Source organism: Struthio camelus, chromosome 2 (genome assembly GCF_040807025.1).
Source record: "Struthio camelus isolate bStrCam1 chromosome 2, bStrCam1.hap1, whole genome shotgun sequence".
Lineage (NCBI taxonomy): Eukaryota > Metazoa > Chordata > Aves > Struthioniformes > Struthionidae > Struthio > Struthio camelus.
The window spans coordinates 92,383,616-92,409,337 of record NC_090943.1 but is presented as its reverse complement, the minus strand read 5'-3'; the positions used below and the strand labels follow the sequence as shown (position 1 = coordinate 92,409,337).

Here is a 25,722-nt window from a genome sequence, read left to right as displayed (position 1 = left end):
AGCTATCCAAAAGAAGCTCACCAATACAGGTAACACAGAGGAGATGACAGCAATCATTGCCTGCTTCATATTTGAACACCTGAAGTGCTTTTGAGACTTGGTCTTACAGAGATTAGCATGTATTAACCCCAAGCCTCCAAGATTTGAGCACTATCCTCTACTGAAAAGTCTGTGGAAGGAAGCCCAACGCGTTGCCAGGGCCAGCCGTTGGTGTTAGACCCAAGCAAACACATAACAGCAGCTGCACCAAGCTCAACAACAGGCAGCATTTCTCAGTGGCTCCAAAGCACGGCTGTGTTACTGCAACTGAAGATAAAGATTAAAGAAAAAAAGATTGATAGAAAATTCTGGTATCATCTATAATGGAGACTGGCGACTCTTGGAAAAAATATCTCATCAGACCACGAGGTGGGGGGGGGGGGGGGGGGGGAACTGCATGTCAGCTGAATGACTGCATGTCATTCACAGGCTAACAGAGCTGGGAGCTGTTACATATGCCACCACAGTAAAAACCAAACCAACATACACCCACTCGTAACAACCAAAGAAAGATCTTTCTTTCAGAAGACTTATCCCACTCCTGTGCATTTATGTAAAGGAATAAGAATCACAAGATCCTTCAAGTCACAGATCACGTAGGTTTTACTTAGCTCTGCCCAGCACAAGACGGTGTCCATTTTCCTTTAGCAGACATCCAGAAGAGTTGAGCAAAAAGCCTCACCTAAAACCAGGCCTTAGGAAAGCTGCTGCTTCAAGAAGTTTTCTAGAAGTAATCTAACAGGGCACTGTCTTCAGTACAGCAATCCCCTGATAGGAAATAGATTTCATTTCTCATTCAGCACAGAGCAGCCCTCGGGCTCACAAGAGTCAGATTTCCCTGAAGCTGTGCAAACAGCGACAGGCTCCCTAGAGTCACCAAGGGCTGCAGTTCAGCAGAGTACACAATATCTCTTCAAAAATAAAACAAACAAACAGGAAAAAAAAAGCAAGAACTCTCCTCACTGTCTAAAAACCAAGCTGTGTTCAAGAAAAAGGACAATCTGTTCAATTAAGAACTGCTATTTCCAAGCCTTTTAACGACAATGCAGCAATCAAGATGGCTGAGCAGTGACCCATCCACCGAACACAAGAAGTCCTACATTTGCTTTCAGGGTACTCTTCATTCTCCCCTTGTCTGCCCCCAATACTGCTACAATGATGTTATAGTTGCCTAAAAGGTAAGTTTTTCTTCCACGGTAAAAAGTACAAGTAGCCCAGAAGACTGTGGTAAAACTGCAACAGTCACAAATACTTAATTTTGGTAACTTAGATAATTGCTTCCAATCTCGAAAGCAGCACTCTGAGGTCTAATTAAGGTTTAAAGCTTATAAAAAAATTAATGTACTTAATTGATATTTTTTGCCTAGCTTGTTATGAAAGGTAAAAATAAAATTTAAAGATATTTAAACAAGACTTATTTTCTTTCCATTCTACTACAGTCCCGAGGTAATCTGTTTTTCAATCCCTCCCTCCCCGTTTGAGATTTATAATCTTAAAATTCTCCATTTTTAGTCTTAAAGTTCCCATATCTAAATTTTTATGCAGGGGGAACAGAAGGGAAGAAAGAAGAATCCTTCAATCAATAACTTGATTCTTGAGCAAATTGAGGACTCAGAAAAGAGCTCTAGTGATTTGCTGCAATTAATCACATGCTGGATAAGAAGCTAACAGGAGGCCAAGAATTTTATTACAACAAGAGATTTGGGAGCCACTAAAGTTTTAGGTAAGTTTTAGCCTAGCAATTTGCTAACAAAAACTATTCAAAGTTCCAACATCAGGGCCACCTCAATCCTCTGGTGGTTTAAAATACAAATCTAGCTCTGGACAGACAGTCTGTCCAAATGGAAGAACACAGAACTCCTTAGACGACTGTGTGGCAGCGTGGCATAGTGCCCCGTCAATTTGTCTGAAGGTTTCCTCAGAGGACAGGTTAATGCTTTTACCTGTAGCACTACAGCATGCTGCAGGCCCACCTGTGCATTACAGAAACCAAAAGGCAGCTACTACTCTTGAGACTTCCTGTGATGGCAGGGTTATACCACACTGGGGGGGAGAAGGGGAAGGCACCCCCCCCAACCGAAATTCCCACCTCACAAGCAGTCCCTCTTCCCACCTCCAGGACAGAAATCCTAGAAGGAGAAAAGAAAGCTCAGACTTTACTGAACATGCTACAGAAAATCCCAGGAGAAGCCTCTGGAGAACTCGCAAGGCAGCCTGAGCTGTTCTGTAAGAGGAGGCAGCACTGAACACGAGTAAAGGACCACCGGTGCAATTATAGCCTGCAAAGGGCTGAGGACTAACATGCTAATACTACGTATTTTCTTTTATGTGCAGCCAGAAAGTTAGCTTTCTGTTAGCATTCTTGTAGCATGCAGGAATCCTTGTACTAGATGCAGGAAGGCACATTATACGTACACTGAGTAAGAAGCTTCAGCAGAAAATGAACTTTGCACTCAAGCACTCTCAGGACAAAGGATTTCCAAGCTTATTTCACAGACACCAAAAATTTAGAAAGTGTATAGCCTAGAGAGACTATTCTTTCATCTCAGTCTGGCTTTACCAGTGCCATCTGGAATCTACCTTGCTTGTGGCTGCAACTGTTCTCTCAAACCATCATGTTACCTCATCTCATTCATATGCAGCCATTGAAGAACAACATCTTGTCACCTCACTTTTGCTAACTTTCAACTGTTCGAGAAGGCAGCACTACTTTTTTTTTTTTTTTTTAAAGGATGCTCTATGATGGCCAAATCAGCACATAACTGCAAGAAATGAAATAAAGACATTAAAACAAGAGAGACGAAGCACACACACAGTTGGCCCCTACAAGTTCAGGATCAAAACTGTGGAAGAAATACATATGCTAAAGCAATGTTACTCACAATTCTCAGCAGCGTAAAGAGGGAAAACCTGACAGCTACAAGTTTTGCTACCTAACCCAAGTGATTTCTAACTTCAAGATACTTGAACAAAAAATAAACATAATTAAACAAAAATAAAAATAAATAATGGCAGACAATAAGGTGCATCCACTAAAACTGCCTACACAGTTTCATCTACAAACATAAGTACACCAAAAGAAGAAACAGTACTGTTGTATCAGTAAGAAAGCTTCACCCTGCACAAACAATAATCCTAGGAGAAGCTAAGAGTTGCAGCTAAATCAATGTTTTCTATACTCATTAGTTACAAACAGCTACAAACACTGAAGACAAGGTGCACATTAAAATCACTGGACAAACTGAAATTCCATATCTTTAATACTGTATTTTTCAACTTTCAAGGTTTGAAGTAGAAATATTAAGGCACTTTCAAGAAATGATGCTGTGCAACAACCACAAGAGTTTTTAATTTGCAAGGAAAACAAAGAAGTGGAAGCAACTTGCCAGATGCTAGAACATAACAACAGAACCTCCATCCGACTATCTTCACTGCACCAACTGCTATGGTTTGCATATTAGGCTTTTGTGGAGGACACTGCATCTTTAACATTAGAAGTAAAACAATGTCAGATGCAACTGTTATCGCCATAACACAAGTATGGCTAAGAGTTAGCTAAGTTAAACAGGACCTGAGGGAAATTCCAAAACCTAATTTTATCCTCTTAAGTATCTAGATATATAGACATGTTTGTAGAAATATTTTCCGTTCACATGATCGCTAGAGCATTAATTACTATCTTACAACGTTCTGCTAAACACATACTGACAAGTTTAATTTTATAAAGGCATATGTTACAACAGAGCAGATTCTACACTAATGATGGGGGGAGGAGACAAGCAAGAAGTGGCTTTCTTTAATAGCCAAAACATTTTTTATGTATAAATCTCATCCACATAGTAAGTCTTTGACAGCTAGTTACCTGTGTGATAGGTGCCTAATCCTGAATTAAGAAGGCAGAGGGAACAGTAGAATCCCATAGGGACTCATATTTGTAAGCAGTAGTACCTTGAACATTTGCCAACAAGATGCTTGGTGCAACTCACTCATATAAACTAAAAGCTAAACAAAAAGATTTAGTATTACAGGAGGAAAAGGTAACTCTTAAGCATCTATCTTCCCAAAATTCTTATAGCCCAGAGGAGAACAGTATCTTTTCAAGTGATCTAACACCCATTTTTTAATAGCAGTCATTAACTCAACATGCCATGCTATAATAATAATAAAAAAAGGGAAGGGAATTACACTTCCAGTGCAGCCCATCTCTCCTTTTACTACACAGTGCAGTTAGGCTTTTAGAGATAGCTACCCTTCTTTTAATACTCTGTTCCGGAAATAGAAACAAGCTAGTTTAAAAACATTCCAATTTCTCTTCATTTTCTCCACTTCTCCATTGTCCACTCTGCTCTGAAATCAACCCACAATTTACTCCTATTTTCAAGTGATGCCAACTCATTTCTTGGGCTGCCTGGCAACAGCAGTTTTATTTAGCCTGTAAACTCTCCCTCAATTGACATATCCCCTGCCTCCACTCAAGAATGTGTGGAATAGCTGATGCTATTTATCTTTCTTTTCTTAAAGACCTTCACACGTTGTTAACCCCCCCCCTTCCCCCCTCCAAAAAAAAACAACAAAAAAAATCGATTCCAAACGATCCTTGAAGCAAATATGTACCTCCACATACTTTTCAGCCTTGTCATGAAATTGGGCTCTCAAAGTAAGTTTAACTAATGGCCTTTCTAAACTCTGAAGAGATTAAAAACCTTCTGCGTGCCTATCTCTATATAAAGCAAAGCTGCTACAGCACTTTTATAGCTTACCAAACGGCAAACTGTTTTAAAAGGAAAAAGCTGCCATAGATATTCAGCACCGTTATTCTTACTGCAAAAGAGAAAGCAAGACTCACAGTTCTAAATTAAAGAAAAAAAAATAAGGAACGTGAACAGGCCGTCCAGTGACAGTATTTTACACTCGTTTCCTTATTTCTACAAGAATAATCCAGACATTTGGCATTACTTTCACACAGTTACATGTGTAGTAATGCATGCCATAATCTATAAGTAGATGTTCTCAACAGACCTTTCATTCTAGAAACTACAGCAAATTAAACTTCCATTCATGACAATTTTTATCTCATGATGAGGATTTTAAATTGATTTCCAAAGCTTGCAAGTTGGAGGATGGAAAGAGAAAAAAGGCAAAGAGAGGAAGTACTTATTGTGGAAAAACCAAACTATATCAAGAGTCTGAGGGGAATGCCTTGCCCTGTAGGAATTACAAAGGAAAGGAACAAAGCTCAGCAGAGACTCACTGCAGCTTTAGAACAGGAAGCTGCAGGTCAACACCACAGTAGCAAATTAAGTCCCTTAACAGGAGAATCATTAAGTCCTATGGCATGCTCAGATCCCAGTAATGGAAGTATTTTACAAAAGTGATCACATTGCTTTAAGGTAATCTGCACTTAAGGTGTTATTTGTAAGGGTACACTGACTTAAAAGTTTCACATCCCCTATGAAAAGGTGTACTTCAGGGCATCCAAAGGGCTGGAGAGGAGACCCTTGGGTTCCGCTCCTCCAATCCAGTTCCCAGACGGAACACATCCAATGTAGCATGCCTTGGCTACGTGAAAAGGTTTTCAGCCGTGAGCTTTCCCACTCAAAAGTTTCAGAACAGTGTATACTCACTCTTCTGCCCAACACTGCCCCTCCTCTTTTAGCTTTGCAACAGAGAACCTGAACATTGACGTTTAGATGCGAACACCTAACTTGTGGGAGAGGCTGTACCATCCCAATTTGTTTCATTTGGTGAAAATGCAACTTGCAGATTATCTGCTGTATTTACCTAGCTGTGTATTTCCCAAGATGCGATGCTTTCATCAGCAGAAAGTTCACATTCAGAAGTCACTTTCCTTTAGGTACTTCAGAAATGTCAATTAGGTCAATCACTGTGGTATCTAGTTATAAAGATTAGATGCCACAGATTAGAGATGTGGGACAGTTCCTGGGAAGTGAAATGAATGTGCAAGTTTGCAGAGCATGTTGCACTTCCTGTCTACTAGCTTTGATTTATTCATTGCTTTCTCAGTTTTCTTTCATCTTTTTCTCCCCTCTGCCCTTCCCTTATCCAAAGGGAAAGCTGCTATCACCTGCTTCCTTCTCACCAGGCAGTAAATACACTTCCCCAGCCCCTCCTCAAGAAAGCATAAGTAGCAGCCTGTAAAAGAACATGAACGTACCAGCTAGAGCATTAAAACTCCAGTAGAGAAACAATTACCTAACTCGAGCAAGTTAAGCATAAGCAGCCAGCCAGCACATGCCAGAGTAAAGTTTTTCTTACACTTATACTTCAGAATGCATTAGATTACATGGGCTAACAAAAAAAGTTACTTGTCTATCCCTGTTCAGACAAATCCTAACACAAAGTGTTCAGCTATCTTGGGGCTGCGGACTGTGAACTTCTCATGATTCTGTGTTCTTTCTCACGAGCTGCCAAGTGTATAAACTGTTCCCATTATTTACTCACAGATTAACAGTTGGTAAATTGGTCCCAGGGAATCACTGAAGAATTTTCCTTACAACCATTTCCCTTTTGGGGGGGGGGGAGGGGAAGGGGCCTTCCACCCTCCCCCTGCCACCCCCATACACACCCCCAGTCCTGAATGAATGTGAGAACTTCCTGCACTCAGAACAGCATGAATAGACCTGGCAAGTAGTCAGGGAGATAGTACAGACCCATGAATGCTCTGAATTCAGCTTCTGTGCAGCCGCTAAATTAAAGGAATTCAGGAGCCTCACAAAGGCTTGGTTATTTAATTATATTATAAAATAAAAGGCTGAATCTATTAGACAGCATACGAAAGAAACCCTTTCCCAAGTGCCTGTGGGACAAGCAGCCCCAGTGACTTTGCCTGACCTTCTCCCTTTTCCTCCGGCTGATGTCACCACCATGCTTCTGCTGGTGTCTAGAAGAGCTAGCTAGGCTCTTAGGAGTCCTGCTTTACCTGAAGAGACAAAAGTCTTTACTAGCTACTTTGCAGACAAGGCCTGCTTCTTCACCACAAGAAAAAAAAAAAAACCACCCCACAACATAAACCATCCACCCCCCCACACCCCTCCCCCACCCTGCCTTTGATCGTAATTCACTGGGAAACTCGTGACTTTCCCAGGGAAACTACAATTTTATTTACCACTGTACTTTCAACCTCTGACCAGATATTTACATGTACTTGGAGCACTTTTACATATAACTGAGCACTGTAACTTTACAGTATTCAAAGATCTCATTTTATTTCAAGTGCCTTCAGTAAAAATTAAAGTGCATGTATTAACAAGAACTGAAGCTAAACAGTGAGATGTTAAAACCTCTGCTTCTTTTTTTTAACTATGTGCCATCTTTCCTCCTTTTAACAAACAACACGGAAGGAACAAACTCAGCAGTTTGCCTTAAAGGTTGTTAGAAAACAAAACCAAGGCAGCTTCCTTTTACTAATGACACTGCTTCTCACCAAATCTCCCAATAGCTCCATACACACACAAGAAAGTGGACAGGATGAGAACAGTAGACAGTCGAAAGGATGAGAACAGTAGACAGTCGAAAGGATGAGAACAGTAGACAGTCGAAAGGATGAGAACAGTAGACAGTCGAAAGGATGAGAGTAAGCTGCAGCACAGTCCTACTTGTTCTTGAGAGTCCAGCAAGCCTTGCTTATGCTTCAGGAATAGTTTAGTTATAGGCGCCATCTCTACTGAAGAGACCTCCTGATAACAGCATCTGCTCCCTTGTACCTTACCAGAAAGGGGCTGGTCCTCCATCAATTCAAACCATGTTACTTGAAGATTGACACTGAGATTGCTGGCCATTCTGCTATGCTAAATGAGATCTAGAAATAGCTACTACCATGCTTTTCACTAATGCTAACAAGAAGCAAAGCAAACAAACATATGCGCTCAAAGAGAGCCAGGCAATGCCATGCACCAAGCAGTTTGCCATCCTTTGTCTGCAGACCGTCCCATTGGGATATATTCTTCTGAGCAGAAGTACCAGAAGGACAACAGTAACTCCAGAGCTAACAGTACATTCATGTAAAAATGATTGGTCAGGGTTTGCCTGACCTTTCATTAGGCAAATAAAGATACCAAGCTATTTCCCTGCTACTGAGGAGGAAGACACAACTATATTCAGACATTTTGCTACAAAGAGGCTAGCAAGTACTAACTTTATGCCAGGAGGTTTGTTTTGGTATAGACAGCTTCCACATTAGGTAAAGAAGTTAGACATTAGTTTCTGACCTTCTTTGAACACCTACACCTGTTACTGTGAAGCAGTACAGTAATGCCTGCAGAGAAAAGCTCAAAGGATTTTCCAATGAGCATACACCCTACGTGTTCATTGCAAATAGGAGCAATGAAGGGTTCAGCAAAAAATAAAACCCTGAAAATTCAAAAAAAGCCTGTGCCAGAAAAAAAAAAAAGGTACCAAGACACTAGGGCCAAACACCTGTTGAGTAGAGCCTCATATAACATCTACCCTGATTTAGGCTTGCCAATATGCATAGCATCTTAAGAAACTCGAAATAACAGTTCCAAGTCTGGAAAGGCGGTTCATCAGTTTAAGTGCGGTGTGCTTACAGATGGCACAGAATACAGACAATATATGGGCACAAGGACAGTGCACCCCAATTAAAAACAAACAAACAAAAAAAGACATTCTTTCATTTATTACTGACAAGTACATAGATACCACCCTCCCCAGACAGCAGTCTGCATGCTGAGTTCACATAACTTGCTTACTAGGAATCATCCTTTTCCAGGCAACAAGAGGAGACTAGACCTGCTCTGTACCATTTCTCAGCAACACTTTCCTTCACAGTTCAGAAGGAAAAAAGCCTGTTAAGCATAGTTTCTAACTTGACCAGTTGATCATGCTTAGTGGGTAACAGCAAGTAAAAGAACTGCCAAGTGCCGAAAGTCCTCCACGTTTGACAACACATTCCTAAAAAAACATAAGCCTTACTGAACTGTGGCATTTAATACCACTGCTAGAAAGTCAGTCTAATGTTAAAGATCAGTACATCCAGTTTAAGGTTCAAAGCCATTTAACAGCATGAATTCTTCTACTTTCAGTCATTAAACACGGGCCTGCTACTGAATGGGGCAGGGACCCTGGTGATGAAGGATACAGAGAAGGTAGAGATACTGAATACTGTCTTTTCTTCATTCTTTACTTCTAAGGCTGGCCCTCAGGAATTCCAGACCCTGGAGACCAGGGAGAAAGGAAGACTCTCCATTCTTGCTTGGTCAAGAAGGAATGGGTTAGGGACCATTTAGGCAAACCTGACATCCACAAGTCCACTGGCCTGGACTGCTCAGCCTGGAAAACAGAAGACTTGGGGGGGGGGGAGGGGGGCGGCAAATCTCATCAAGGTGTTCCAAATATCTGAAGGGAGGGTGTCAAGAGGATGGGGCCAGACTCTTCTCAGTGGTACCCAGTGACAGGATGAGAGGCAGTAGGCACAAACTGAAACACAGGAAGCTCCTTCTCAACCTTTTTTTTTTTTTTTAAAAAAAAAAAAAAAACAAACTGTGAGGATGACTGAGCACTGGAACAGGTTGCCCAGAGAGGTTGTGGAGTCTCCATCCTCGGAGAGATGCAAAAGCTGTCTGGACACAATCCTCCTGTGCAACGTGCTCTAGGAGACCCTGCTTGAGCGGGGGGGGTTGGACTAGATGATCTCCAGAGGTCCCTCCAAACTCAACCATTCTGTGATTATTCTTACTATGTAAGATAGCCTTCAGTTTCTCCCTTCAACAATCAGTTTACAAAGTCTTCTTGCAGGCAAGCACTTTGAGAGCATTAAACAAGTAACAACCACCTTTGCCTCCTAATATCCTACATTTGAAAGTGATACTTTGCTGGGTAAGGAAAGAAGCATCTGACAAGGGTTTCCCCCCTACATGCTTGTTTCTGTAATACAAGGTGCAATCTACTTTAACCCCTTTAATGCTCTGTTCTTCTTATCTCAGGATTTCACATCATAGCCTGATCCTACACTGTTCACAGACACAGCAACTTCTTCTATATGCTGTCACCTTCCAGGCAGAATTTTGCCTATTTATTGCAGCCCCATGTTAGCTATGCTAGAATGACTGCTCTTCTCCACAAGTAATTCAGTAGTACTATTTCATACATCTCCCTATAGATATTGAAAACAAACAAAAAAAACTCACACGGAGCCATACTGATAAGTGGCCACTGCCAAAGCCCTGAAAAATGTTCCAGAAGAGAACTAAAACAGAACTTGCTGTACAAAGTGGTCAAGTTGGGAGCCATGGCCAAGAACACCCAAAAGCTTTCTAGGGGACAAAGTCTGGTTGCATATTCTAGGCAAAAAGAATGTACCTTTGATCTACACTTTTGTGATCTACTGATATTTATGAACAGCGCTGTCTTGAGACTAGGTAAACACCTTTGCATTCCCCCATTCCCATATTGAAAGTAACACTGGTTATTTGCCAGGAACTGGAAATACGCATTCTATTTGAAGCACGGAGAGCTGCTGAAACTGCTCACACTCCAACAGAGCATTACAGAAAGGATCACACCCCGCCCAGTGTTGCGAATTAAATATATACAGCATGCACCCTAAGTCACAGTAGGGCATTTCCTCCAGAGTGACATTTATTTTGGCACAGATGGAAGGAGCATCACTTACTCCACTGCAGGCTACAAAGCCTCTCAATCTTTGTATCATAACTATCAATACTGATCAACATATTTTCATTCCAGAGGAATGTGGAGGAAAAAGCTAGAAGTGGAAATATAAACTAGTATCTGTTATCTCATGGATTCCGAAAACAAACATTCTGAAAGGTGGGTTTTTTTTCCCCAGAGACATGCCCAAGCTGAAATCTCTGAAGCAAAACAAAACAATGCACTTTTTTTGTGTGAAGAACAGAATGTAAAGTCATCATTTGATTGAGAAGATTAAAGAGACAAAGTAAGTAGTTCTCAGTGCTATAATCTAATCTTAAGTGGAATGAAGAACTTAAAAATAATTCCATTGTTTTGCAAGTTATGAAATGGAAAAATTTCAGCATTTAGTAGTCTGAAATGTATCACACTAATCTTCAGTTAATTCACATGGAACATACAGACTATAGATTCTCTTTTGGTTGGTGCAAACAAGGGGCAAGAGTTTTATGTTACCAAAAATACACAGCAAAAAAAAAAAAGACGCTTCCACAGCCTCTTGAACGGACACTTCAAAGAGCTCAGATTCCCATTTCCGTCAGTCCTTTGTTTTATTAGTTAGGACACCCAAGACAAAGTAGTTAACTACTTGCTCTGAAAGGATATTGGCCCAAGCGTTTGCTTTCAATCTTAAAATTTTAATCCACAAAACCATGCTATGTGCCACCTCATAGCTTCTGTTGTGCTTCTACCAAGACAGTACGTTAAAAATTCATTCAACTACACTGAAATAAGGAAAAGAGAGGAGGGGGGGGGAAAAAAATCTTATAATTACACATTATGTAGCTTTCAACAGACTCATGTTGGTATATCTGAAATGGTAAATTGCCTTTCCCATACATATGGGACTGACTTTACTTTGAGAAACACCCCATATGCAATTTGCAAACTACTCTACCTTTAAGAGTGTTTATATCCACGTAATATTGGTGTAAGATTAAAAAAAAAAAAAAGTTTTTATATCATCCTGATTGTATGATATGTGCAAACCTCCTTTCAGTAGAGTTTCATACTTCATTCATAACAACTTTTGTCATTAACTTTATTACAACAGGCACACTTTACAGTATGAAAGCCAATATACATAGATGAATTAAGTGAGTAGCAACATATAGTATCAGGTGATCTCAGATATAATTAAATTTCTTAAATAAAATGACTGCTCCTGGAGACTGTTGTCCCCTAGAAGTGTGCCTGTCCCATGACGTAATACACAGTAGAGGGAAAAATTACGTTCCTCCATCACCTATAATTTAAGTCAATGTGTACCATAAAGCAACTGGGATAACCAATCTCACTGATCATCTTATGAAGAACTAGGCTGCATATATAGTTAACTTCTCAGCTGTTTACAGGACTCTTATCGCAAACCCAGCACTACTACTTACCGTTTTGCTTGCTTTAGATAGGTTAGAGAGGATTAGACACGAATAAAGAGTAAGCATTTGACTGAATGATGAAATGTCACTGTATATAGTTCTCATCTGGGAACTTACTACCCACCTTACAAACTTGCTAGTTTCAAGGTAGCTTTAAAACTGATATGCTGCTTGATATATACGTATACACGCACACACACTCTAGATAAAGACCATCTATGGCTTATATAGAAGTAAAAATCTTTGCCACTAAGAATTTTCAGGTTTTCTATACCACTTACTTTAAAGCAAAGAATAGGTTGAACTAGGCATAGTTGTTGTTTAAACAAGCATGCAGCTTTTTTCAAAGGAAAGGAGTCGGTATTACACTCATCAGCTGAAGGTATCCGAATCCCAAGTTTTGTTCTATTCTAATGCTGCCTCTAAAATTCTCTCCTCACCCGAGCACACATTCAGAAAAGGAGTGGCCTGCTACGTATCTTAATTACAGGTCTTATTACCTCTTTGGACACAAAGGTTCCTAGATTGGACAAACAGGAAGAGAAACAGCATTCAGGTTACCTAATTAGGTTTATGTAAATCGCACCTACAGCCTAGGGTCTTGATCTTCAAAGACATTCCAGTTCCTCATTATCCCTTTGGAAGACGGCCCATTGTTTTGTTTTTATTTAAATAAGTTGGCATGGTACTTGGAGCGCTTGCAGATGAGAGGAACCAGAAAATGCAGCTATTATGTGTTTTTTGTTTTGTTTTTGAGAATTATGAATACAATTCAGAGCCTTGTAAAGTTCGTTTGAAGATTCCCACTGCCATCAGACAAGACCATGAACAATGGATAGCCTACGAAGTTCAGAGGGTCAAATTCACCTTCGGCCTGCGCAAATTAAATTTTAAAAATCCTCTCTACTGTATTTAGATGTTTGAATCTACATCTCTTACACAATTTCACTTCATTTTCCTCCTACACTGAGAACTAAGCTAGATGAAGCTGGAGAGAAAAATCTCCTAAAATTTAGTATTTGAAATTAATATTCAAAATAGTATATATAAATAGTTACTCTTAACTGTCAGATCAAGAAACACACGGTTGGTTGGGCAATAAGTATTTTCAGCATCACTCCAAATAAGTCAAAGCCAGCTGGAAGAAATTTTACTTCTCCATCAACAGAAAAAGCTTCAAAGATAGTATGCTATAATGTGAAATTAAACGACTCTTCACTCTAGGAGATCTTTCTTCTCAATTTAACAGTCATCATTTTTTAAATGCAACATTCTTCAGAGAATAATTTTCCCTCTTAAATAACTGGGGGGTGAGGGAGACACTAGGAGATACTACATCACTCCCATTCTTCCACATGCTTTAACCACAGCCATAGGAGCAGAAAGTCACAGCAATCCAACTAAGATGGTCAGGTCTGGTTAGTTAGCTATACAGGGAATCGAAATTGTGGTAAGTGGCATAAGGAATTTGAACTATCAGCTTATATAACTAAATGATTCTATGTGGCAGAGGGTATGGAGGGGGTCACCCTAAGGATGACAGCTCACAGAGAAGAGTCCAAATGATAGTTACTGTCACTGCTTTTTTTTTTTTTTTTTTTTTAAAAACAAGCACACAAAGCAGATGTGCCAACACAGACACCATAAAAAAAAACTGGTTTTACTATTAATTCTGCCTACCTGAAATCCTGACCTGAATTTCAGCAACAGACAATACTGTTACTCATTTAAAACCCACATATGTTGGGTTACAATGTTAGGACAGCTGCTACATTCCAATAGGCAAGTGATGTCTATTCTTTGCATGTAACGTTTTATGATAAAGCAGACAGGAAAAAAATAAGACTTATTTAAAATATACTATAAGTCAAGCTTAAAATTCTCCAATATCTAAGCTGGCTTCAACGTTTAATATCAAACAGTGGAAAAATGTTCAATTAGTATTTAACACTAGTTACTTTTGGAAAACAACATCTATGTTAAGATAGCATATTGGACGAATGCCAGCATAAAAGAGGAAAAAAGAAACGTTCTATAGTGAAAAAGTCATTCTCTCCAAAAAAGTAAATGCTACAACACGACTGTCCAGAGAAGATTTTCAAAAGGTAAAAAGTATACAAAGAATAAAATTAGGCACTTTCACTGAATTGCAGCTCAGAGTGAAACAGAAAGCTGGAAATCTAGACTTTACAGAAACGCTTTCTTGATGTAAGATTTGTAGTTACTTGATTACTTCAACCCTACACATAACTCAGTCATTACCATGCAGCTGTAATTTTAGCTTCAGTTTTCTATCTCATAGATAAGTATCATAAGCCAGAGGTTATGCATTATTTTTAAACGTGGACATTGTATTCCTGTGAAGTGTCCTTAATATTTTGTAAAGGGCTAAACGCTTCAGAATTCCTGGCTTAGAGTCAAATCTAGAAAAAGTTAAGATACATTCATTCTTGAGGGGGTTGAAAATTTTTTAGTTGTTTACAAAGGCTGGTTGCATTTCTCTGAAACATCTTTGGTATGGAAAAATAAGCTGGAAATTACATAGCTGAGATAGTGAAGCTTACCAACATTAAAAAAAAGCGCCACTTTTACTTAATCAAGTTAGTTCCCTCCCCACAGACACTGCAACTGACTCTAAGCATCAAAGTCTATTCCATTGGAACACACACAAGAGAGACCTCACCAAAAACCTTGAAGATAAATGCAACATTCAGTTCTCTTGTTTAAAGAATAGTTATTAATTACAGGACTGTTTCAGACATATATGCCTTCATAGGATGCAAATCCTTACTGAGTAAGAGTTCTAAGATACAGCAATAGAGCCAAGGGAAAGGGAAAACAAATATATGTGCAGATTTCTTATCTGATCTCAAATGCCAGTGTTCCATGTTCCACAAGCAGTGAAATAATGAAATACTGAAGAATAAGAAATGTGTTTTTGCTTTTACTGTCCAAGGCAAATAGAAAGCTGCAAGTCACTTTGGGGTTTCTGTATTTTTTAATTGTCTAAGTTACTACAGTAATAGCGTAAACAGTTGATCCAAAATGACCATAGGACCTCATATCCATAGGAAAATGGAAATGTGAGCATCTGAGGCACAGTGTCCCTTCAAATTAAACAGCTGAGTCTAACAAGTAGCAGTCGTCAGGACTGACATCTCTAAAGTTCTGCTCCTACAAAGTTCTGCATGCACGCACTTTTCAAAACTGATCTTCGCAGACATGGATGTTCTATACCTCCTTCTCTTTCAAAGGGTCATTTGGATAATAAAGAAATCTCTCTGTATAGTTTTGTTAAACTACTAAGCCATTTTCAATAGATAAGAAACACATACCAGTTGCTAGCATCGTTTCAAATTATAGTTGTTTCTTTTTCATACTCTTAAGCAGTGTCTCCATAAGAACTATGCAGTGCTTTAGATGGATCACAGTCTGTCAGCGTCCTAGCAGAAGAGATGGATGTTCTAACTGCACAAGGTCTTTTAGGTATATTAGCAATTCCATTATCAAGAGGATGCTTATGCAGGAAACAAAAAAAAAAAAAAAAAAAAGAGAGAGTGCAAAGAAATAGCTGCTGGTGGGATATGAAAAGAGGAATAGTATCAAAACATGCAAAGAGGAGAAAAAAAAGGAGAAAGCTGCATTTCATACTGCTGCAGTGAGGAAATTCAGCTCCTGGATGTACCAGTTTAGGTACTATATATTTAGTACATATAGTAACTCCTATGTAAATCACATTGAAATCTCCTGGGCTTGTACTTTACACCTACTTAAATTGTGGATGCTAGCCAGGAGTAGACCAGAAGTTAAAAGTTGCAGAAACCATTGTACTTAACAGCTGTCACATACCAAAGCTTAGCTACAAGTCACACCAGCATTCCAGCACTATCTGCACAGCTCCTCCTGCGTAGGAGAGGCCCTAGCGTACTTACTGCCCCAGAGCCTCGCAAAACTGCCTACCTTAGGGAGATGCCATTCCGGCTAGAACTAGATAAGCACACTAGTATGTAGATGGACAGGTGGAGCAAGCCAACAGCAGCTCAGCCATTTTAAGCTTTCCTATAGAATAGGGCTAGGAATTTCACTACTTTGGTCACAGCAAAGGAGGTTAGCTGCTTGAGTTTAAACACACTAGAGGATTTAAATGAACCGGTTTCCCAAAGTAGGAATTTTTAGGCATTTCTTCCCCCTGCAGGAGATAAACACACATATATGATTACAAAGTAAATAAAATATATATCAAAATCACATAACGAAGGAAAAAATTAAAATCAAGGCAGCCTTAGGCAGATGTGGTTTTTTTCCCTTTAGTTTCAGGTTCACACATGAAGACCTCACCTTTCCAATCACATCCATAGGAAAAGTATCCGTTCACATTAATGTGGATTAATTTACAGGCTAGATGAGCACATGGTGAGGTGGATTGAGAACTGGCTGAGCGGCAGAGCTCAAGGGGTTGTGATCAGTGGCACAGAGGCCAGGTGGAGGCCTGTAGCTAGCAGTATCCCCCCAGGGCTCAGGACTTGGGTCCAATCCTGTTCAACTCATTCATCAACGACCTGGATGAAGAGACAGAGAGCACTCTCAGCAAGCTGGCAGGCGGGAGGAGCGGCTGGTACGCTAGAGGGCTGTGCTGCCATTCAGAGGGACCTCGACAGGCTGGAGAGATGGGCAGAGAAGAACCTCCTGAAGTTCAAACGGAGGGTCAGGGTCCTGTACCCTAGGGAGGAATAACCCCAGGCACCAGTACAGGCTGAGGGCTGACCTGCTGGAAAGCAGCTCTGAGGAGAAGGACCTGGGGGTCCTGGTGGACAACAAGCTGACCACGAGCCAGCAACGCGCCCCTGCGGCAAAGGCAGCCAATGGTATCCTGGGCTGCATTAGGAAGGGCATTGCCAGCAGGCCGAAGGAGGGGATCCTGCCCCTCTATTCAGCCCTGGGGAGGCCCCATCTGGAGGACTCTGTCCACTTCTGGGCTCCCCAGTACAAGAGAGACATCGACCTGCTGCAGAGAGTCCGGCAGAGGGTTACAAAGATGGTTAGGGGACTGCAGCATCTCCCACATGAGGAAAGGCTGAGAGAGCTGGGACTGCTCAGCCTGGAAAACAGAAAACTTGGGGGGGGGGGGGCAAATCTTATCAAGGTGTTCTAAATATCTGAAGGGAGGGTGTCAAGAGGATGGGGCCAGACTCTTCTCAGTGGTACCCAGTGACAGGATGAGAGGCAGTAGGCACAAACTGAAACACAGGAAGCTCCTTCTCAACCTTTTTTTTTTTTTTTTAAAAAAAAAAAAAAAACTGTGAGGATGACTGAGCACTGGAACAGGTTGCCCAGAGAGGTTGTGGAGTCTCCATCCTCGGAGAGATGCAAAAGCTGTCTGGACACAATCCTCCTGTGCAACGTGCTCTAGGAGACCCTGCTTGAGCGGGCGGGGGGACTAGATGATCTCCAGAGGTCCCTTCCAACCTCAACTGTTTTTATAGTCTGTGAATTTCTTCCACGTTAAATAAGATGCTGGACTTAAGAACTAAGTCAGCGCTCTAAAGTCAGAAGCTCTTTACAGCACAGCTATTGTCTTACCCTAAATCAAGAAACAGTTCCATCTTTGGCACTTTCCCCCCTTTTAGGGCACTTGGTCATCTAGAGTTGAATTTACCAATTGTATTAAATAGCTGCACTGAGTTATTCATTATTTTTACTACTGAGGAGCACAACAAACAGCTAGCAATTCAATACATATTACATCTTGTGAAGCTCGGGATTGCCAGGCCTAGAGTGTTTTCACGTGAGACTAAGCATCTAAAACCATGTTCTCACCCATAGTGCTGTAAGCTTTACTGTGACCTCAGTTACCAAGTTTTTTTTCTTTTAATATAATTTTACTGCTTAGATCATTGCAATTGTTCCTGATGCTAGATCTGCCCACCCTTATCTCGATATCAGAGAGAACCAGAGTTTGTATAACGAACTTTAAGACAAAGCTGGATTCATTTCTCCTCACAGCTTCCTAAAAAGTCACAAGCAAGAAGCATCTCTTCCCAAATAAAATCTGATAGCCAGTTGTGAAATTAACGCTCCTAATTACAATTGGCATTTCTTAGTATTTTGCCTATAGGCAGTCTACTGAAAAGTGATAATAGTGTTTGATAACACTAGCAGGTGCAGAAGCTCTATGTCATATCAGGGAACAGAGGATTTAATGACATTCAAGTGCCAGAACCGCAAATAAAATCACCTTTCAGTAGTAAAACTGAAAGGCCTCAAACATCCATTGCACTGAACCAGGCTTCAAGATCGATTTCAAATTATTCATGCTCCTTGTTGTGCAGATGATTCGGAAAACAGCACCAAATGAGTTCTCATACTTATTTTTGACCTAAAATCTCAAGTAAGCAGTTTTACACCAATCTAGTCATTTAAAAATTGTGTTAGTCTATTTTTCCTCTACATGCAAATTATAGAGAAGTCAAGGCCACAGGGAGAAATCACGTTTCACAAAAATTATTTTCGCAGAGCAGTAAGGACTACTATAACCTGTATTCAAGAAGCATGCTGGATCACAGTCACTTTTATGGTTTTAGGAATAGTTCAGTGAGTCTGACCTAATCTGTCTCCCAGCTACACTACCATGACTGTAATTGCACTCTGGGTTCTTATATAGTTCCATAACCCAGTAAAGAAATATCTCAGTGGAAAACTATTTAACCATATCCTTTTAAGTAGGGATTAAATATTTAAAACTTAGAGGACAATGTCTTTTCTTGAGTTAGATCACAAGAGAGAGAGAAGTTCACATGCATGACCAGTCACTAATGCCCAGTTCTACTCAAACTGATGCTAGAGGGAGTAAGATCAGATCCTTAAGTCTGTAAGGGAGTTTGTTTTAGCGAGGGCATTACGTGCATAAGCCTCAGAGGCAAGAGAAGGAAGACAATCAACCACATTCACGCTTTTAGAGTAAAAAGAGTAGAGGAGGTGCCAAAAAACAAGATGCACTAATCACATTTTGGAACAAACCAAGACAATAGGAAGGTAAATGTGCTTCCTACATAATGTCATCTTTTGTTTCCTGGGTCTTTTAAACTTGGAACTCTGCATTTAAAGAACATATTCCATTTACAGAATGCTTGTGGACTGCTATAGATTTTAAAAAAGCTGTTCTGTTAATAGAAAAAAAGATCTGATTCTCTGGAGCTTTGGTAGTTTTTTTGAAGTATGTCTTCTATAGATTCCACAGCTACAGAAATTACCAACATACAGTAATCAGTATGTTAAAATCACTGGCTGCATCATGTTATCTTGTTTGGAATTTTTAACAGTAGGTTTTAGTATAACAGTCCTCCAGTTTTATTTCCCAACTTCCTTGATATCCGAGAACTGTCTCTCTTCAGAAATAAAGAATCACAAAAGTCACCTTAATGCTCTCTTCTCTCCCCACTCCATGGAGATTAGGCAAAAGAATTCTTTTTAGAACAGATGCAATAAATCCAGCCTAGGTTTATGCCATTTTACATGATTACAAGTCCAGGATCACCAAATCCTTCTGAGACAGCTTGCAGGAAATTACAGGGACAGAGATGCTAGTTGTTCTCTATCCATACGGGCAAGTGTCAGTCTGCTTAAACCTATAAAGTCCAGGGAAAATAGAAAAGCATGATTTTAAACCATTTCTTAGGGTATTCCTGCAGGATCATTCAAAAGAACGCTACTTCTCTTATCCAAAACACCCTAATTTTGAGGCCAAAATCCAAAGTCTCTCTCCTTCTCTCCCTTTCATCATTAGGGAGGATGGGGGGAATACATTATGGAAGCAGAGGTTAAGTTCTCAAGACAGTTACATAAAAATCAGTATGATTAGATGTTGATACCACTTTCTTCTGCTGTTTTTGGCTGGTCTGAGACATTAGATGCAGCAACCATTTTGCCACAAGCACCTGATCACAGGTGCTTTAGATGTTCATCATAGATCTGCCAAAAAAATAAGGATTTCAAAAACTTTGCAGTTCTGAAATACAGAGGCATACTACTTAGTATGTGAAACTGCATAACAAATTTGCATTAATGTACTCCTATATGTGCTTATAATAATATTTCAGTTTAAGTTTTGTGTTAGGAAATCGAGATTGCTAGCATAGCTCATGCAATCAAATGGATCAACTTTGGAAGTTCAAATACTGAAATAAACAGAGTTGGACCATCAGCATTTGAAAGACAGTATTAATCATTTAATGCATAAAAGGTACATATGAACAGGCTAACTGTAAAAGACACCCTGTTAGAAAAATGAGGAATATGGCTGTCCCATTTTAGAACATGTTTGTGCACTCCCATTTGACTGTGGGAACGGAAATCACGGAAGCAACATTCCTTTCAACATCATCTGCTGAATTCTACCCTTATTAGCACAGCTGAGAAACATTCAGACCACCACCATCACCTGAAAAGATGAGTTTTAGCTCCTTTCTGACCCCAGCATGTCTAACATATTTCTGTCAGCTCCTGAGTGGAGTAGCACTCCCGCACTTCTTATGCTGGGGTCATTAATACAACCAAGAAAACTGAAGAAAAGCTGAAGCAACTACTGACCACCTCTCCCACATTCTCTCCTGACTAAAGAAGAGCACTTGTTTAGCGTACTGTTCTCCTTCCCACCACACCATTAAAATCTCTATTTTACATTCACTGGTATTCACAACGGACAAGAATCTCAGTATTTTTGAGTCCTAAAGCACCAAAGTCTCAGGGCTCAGTCAAGAACCACGCTGCTAAGCCAGCTCAGCAAGGGGATGTCATTTGTTCCTACTTTGGTAGCACTACTTATCTTCGGCCTTATCTTCAGACAGCATGCTGTCCTGCAAAATAGGTAAATGTAGTAAGTATTTGAATGTATAATTGGACATTAAACAATTTCTCCTCTTCTTAGAGAGTGGCCAAGACCGTTTAGGAAAACAAGCAGTCCCTCAAGATTACAACAGGTATTCTATACAGACCAATTCAATTGGCACAGAAAGTATTTTTAAACCACTATAAAACTGCAAAGTGCTGCATAATTACAACGCGGGAACTAACTTTTCCACCTATACTCCCCGAATTCTGCACCACAAGCCTAACAGCGAGGCTGCCTTAAATAGCTTTCGTATTTTTACGATTAAGATTTGGATTAACTTGTTTCAAAGGCTATGCTCCGTATTGCCATACTTTCCTTTGCCTCCTGCCTTAATCTCGCTGTGAAGCCCTGCTACCCTAACAGACAGTTCCAGCTCTAAAAATTGATCACAAGTGCCAGCAATAGAGAAAACTAAGTATAGGATTTTGTTTGCAGGAAGGCATCACGCTCAGTTCAGGAGTTTGTGCACCCTGTACAATTCATTTCAGAAGTTAAACTGTGAGGATCTTCCCTTACATCCCTTCTCAATAACCCCACGTTGCCCTCAGCGCCGTTATTAAGCAATTTAAAAGACACACCACAGCAAACAGCTAGACTGAACCGTGAACGAGCCATCAGCATTATGCAAATGTCTGAAACGGGCTTTGACCTTCCGCCCTGAAGAGCGGCACCAACGCATCTATCTCCCTTCCCTGAAGAAGGCGACAGATTAAAACCGATTTAACCTCAAACGCCGGGCGTCGCTGATGGGAACAGCAAACAACCCGAGAGCAGCCTTCGTGACCCCAGCGCGCTACGAAACACCGGCCCTGTGGGGGCCAACGGGAGCGCTCAGGCAACCGGCAACTGCCAGCACCGCTAACGGCCCCGCCGCAAATCCGCCCCGCTCCGGAGCCGGGGGGGGGGAGGGGGGAGGAGGAGGAGCGGCGCTGCCCGCCCCGCACCGGCCTCGGCGCCTCCCGGCCGCGCCGGGCAAACCCCCTGCCGCCCTGCCCCACAGGCCGCCCCGCCGCCGCCGCACCAACGGCCCGGGCGCGCCCTGACGGTCGTTGTCCCCCCCTCCCGCGCGCCATCCCACCTAACGGTCGCCGCCGCCCGCCCTCCCCTTTCACCTGCGTAGAAGCGGATGAGGCAGCCGGTCTCCGAGTCCATGCCCTCCTCCTGCACCCGCCACAGGTCCCGGAAGCCCAGCTGGGAGAGGTAGTCGTTCTGGATCTGCAGGGGCTTCTCGTGGGCCTCCAGCCGCCGGCTGGTCTCCCCGTGCAGCTGCACGTACAGGGCGGGCGGCCCCGGCGGCAGCTCCCGCCCGCCGCCCGCCGCCGCCGCCCTCGGCGGCTCCCCCGGGCAGGGCTGGCCCCGGCCCGGCCCCGCACCTGCCTCCTCCCCGTCGGGGGGCACCGGCTCCACCTCCAGCTCCTCCGAGGAGGACGAGCCGCCGCCGCCGCCGCTGCTGCTGTAGGGGTCCAGCCGGTCGGAGACGCTCTCGGCGCTGGGGCTGAAGCTCTCCGTGTCGGAGCCGGCCGGCCCCAGCTCGCCCAGGAGGGAAGGGCAGGACAGCGGCGGCCCCGCCAGGTACAGCTCGCTCGGCGGCGGCACCGGCGCCCCGGGGCTGAAGTCGGAGGGCGCCGGGCTGGGCCGGCCGCCGGCCAAGTTACCCTCCTCGGCGCTGCCGCCCAGTGGCAGGCGGCCGGGCCGGGCCGCTTCCCCGCAGTCTGCGCCGGACGAGCCGCTGCGCGTCCCCCGGTGGCTCCTCGGCTTCTCGTCCGGCGGCGGCCGCCGCCTCTCCGCCGCGGGCTCGGGCGGTGCCCCGGCGGGCGCGGGGGGCTCGGCGGGGGCCGCCGCCGCCGCCTCGGGCGGGGGCTGCGGCGGCGGCGCGCCCGCCTTGCCCAGGACCCGCACCACGCTGCTGCCGCCCCTGTGGCCGAGCTGCTGCAGCCGGGCGGCCACCTCGGCCGCCGTGGTCTCCAGGGTGCAAAGCACCGGGCGCAGGTAGCAGTTCATGTGGCGCTCGTAGACGTGGACGCAGCCCCGCTGCAGGTCCCGCCGCACCCAGTCCCGCTCCGGGGGCTGCAACGGCTGCAGCTGCCGCGGCGGCTTCAACAGCAGCGCTTTCCTGTCCAAGCTGCGGGTGCCCAGCGAGGCGGCGGGGGCAGCGGCGGCGGCGGCGGGCGAGGAAGCGGCGGCCGAGAGGTTCCTCTTCAGCCTCCCCCTCCGCAGGAGCAGGGAGTTGGCGCTGCCGGCCCCGCCGGCGGCCGCCGGAGCCCCGGTGGCCGCCAGCGCCGCGGGGGGAGCGAAGCCGCCAGCCACCCCTCGCCGCCTCCGCGGGCCGCCGGCTCCTTTACCGTCCAGCTGCCCGGCCCCGCCGCTGCCCGACGGCTCCACGCTGCTCTCCGCCGCCTGACTCCTCCTGCCTGGGGAGCTACTCTCCGGCTCCCCCCGCCCGCTCCCCGCCGCCGGGGCTTCTCTCGTTCGCTGTTGCGCGGGCTCCATTGCCCGCGGGGCCGGGGATGCCGCCGCCGCCCTGCTGGGAGCGCCGCTCCACGGCCCGGCCCGGCCCGGCGCGGCGCGGCGCGGGGGGAGCGGCAGGGAGCGAGGCGCCGCGTTCCGTGGGGATTACGTAGCAGCGGGGAGCATTCCGCCGGTGCCGCCGCGCCGCGCGCTCGGCTCAGCCCCGCTCCCCAGCTGTCGCGAGCGCCATTAGGGAGGGAGAGGGCGGGCGGGCGGGCTCTGCCCTCCCGCGCCCCGCGCCTCATGAATATTTAAGCAGCCCCCGCCTGGCCGTTCACAAGAGCCGCCGAGCGAGGCAGGCTCGCGAGGGTGACGCCACCGCTCGCGCGGCGCGGCGCGGCGGGGCCTGGCCGATAAACACAACGTGACCGCGCCTGGTGCCGGGGGCGGCTGGGAAGCGTAGTCCAGAGCCCGCCCGCGGACTACGAGTCCCGGCAGCACCCGCTCCCCGCCGCGGCGGGGGGTTGCGCCGCTGAGCGCGGCGGCGGGCTGGGCTGGGCTGTCTGGCGTGCGCGGCGCGCTGCCGGGCGGCCGGGCTGCTGGCGGCCCTCACGCCGTGCTCCCGAGCGTTGTCCCCGGCGGGCGGCCGGGCGGCCGGGCAGCCTGCCGCCGCTTGCTGCCGCTGCTAAAGGGCGCCCGCCTGCCGGGCCGAGCACGTAGAGCCCTAGTGCGGTCCCGCCCCTGCTCTCCTGCCCGCCGCGCGGGTGGCGGGGCCCGCTGGGCTGCCCACCCTAGGACCGTCGTGTTTCAGAGCTGCCCGCTTGCCACCGCCAAGCTTCCCTTGCGCCTTGCTTCCTTTCCTAGAAGCTGTTCATAGGAGCTCCTGTGGGGTGAGAGCACGCCGAGGGGGCGAGCGTGAGGGCGGGAGTCCAGAACATACTGGAAGTCTCTTCACTTCCAGTCGTTGACCCTGGGGAGGTGTGCTATGCTGCGACTCTTTGCGGCACGGGGCTTAAGCAGTTTTAAAATTATTCCAGGACTTTGTCCCGTGCCTGATGATTATATTCCTCAAGTCTTATCAGAAGGTTTTGCAGAAAGAGCTGATCAAGGGAAACGGTATGGCCTGCAGCACTGATAATGAGACCTGTGGGCTGTCACCCTTCTGCTGTGCCTCGCTATGAACACCGGTGCTTCACAGTAATTGCTGGCTAATAGCCATCTGGCAACATACACGACATGATTTTACAGGTTCATTGACCATAGCCATGCCATTCTCTTAAACCTGACATATCTTCCTTATTGCCTGTCTCAGCTGAGCCTGAGCTATCTGCTCATCTGAGACAGTCTCTTCAGAGTCAAGATGTAAACGTGTGCGTGGGAGATAGAGATATATATATATAGATATATATTTGTATGTATATAAAGAGAGAGAAAAAGAGCTGCTTTGTGAGTAGGTGCACAGAGTTTGTGTGCTATTAGCCTGATGTGTTCAGGGACTGAAATTACTGAAAATACTTAATTTTTAAAAAATTGCTTAGTAGCAGCAGCAGTTGGGGGAAATGTTGCTATTTAATAACATGATTTTAAATGAATTACAGAAAAGATAAATTACAATCAGATAAATGCAATTAGCAGCTGAAAGCATGAGTTTTTATGCTGTAAGGACAGAGTATTCAGAAAAATCTCTTAAACTCATGGGGATGTTTTAGCTGAGTAATGTCAGTTGGATTAGGCTGTAGCTGCTTGAGATCTTTCCTTTTTAATTTTGTAAAACTGCAATGAAGCATCTTGCCAGATATTCATCAGAAATGCTATAGACTTCAATAAAGTGGGAGTTCTGGGCAATTAACCAGTTACATCAGTGTTAGGGGAGATAAATCTTCATCACTGAGAACCCTGAGATAAATCCTCAGTGTCAGTGAACCAGTACTTTTGGTTAGTTTTTTTTTTAGTACATACGCATAATATATGAACCATAAATAAACCAGAACCATAATAAAACTAAAGTTTATCTCTTCTAATAAAACACTCCTCCACCCTTGCACAGTATTGTCTTCACACCCTGTATGAGTGGGTTAAACACGTCACAGAAAACAGAGTTATTCCCTAAGGAACCTACAACAGAATGTACATATATAGAGAGTTGTTATTAAACAGCTGTCTACCTTTTAAGAGATTTTGTAATACCGAGGATCATGTTTTACCTTTATATGGAAACCATCCACTTTGTGAACAGAGCAATCTGTAAATTAATTGTTATGTTGTGATCCTGCCGTTCGC

The 25,722-nt window shown here is 44.0% G+C and overlaps 1 protein-coding gene across 1 annotated transcript in view; it reads right to left on the bottom strand.

The window, feature by feature from the left end:
- PHLPP1 (PH domain and leucine rich repeat protein phosphatase 1) overlaps window positions 1-23,681 on the bottom strand; it is a 150,996-nt gene extending 127,315 nt beyond the window's left edge. The window contains exon 1 of the mRNA XM_068931584.1: window positions 22,107-23,681. Within this exon, the coding sequence (XP_068787685.1) occupies window positions 22,107-23,484 (1,378 nt within the window). The 5' untranslated portion in view covers window positions 23,485-23,681. The remainder of the gene's footprint in view (window positions 1-22,106) is intronic.
- Between the last annotated feature and the right edge of the window lie 2,041 nt (window positions 23,682-25,722).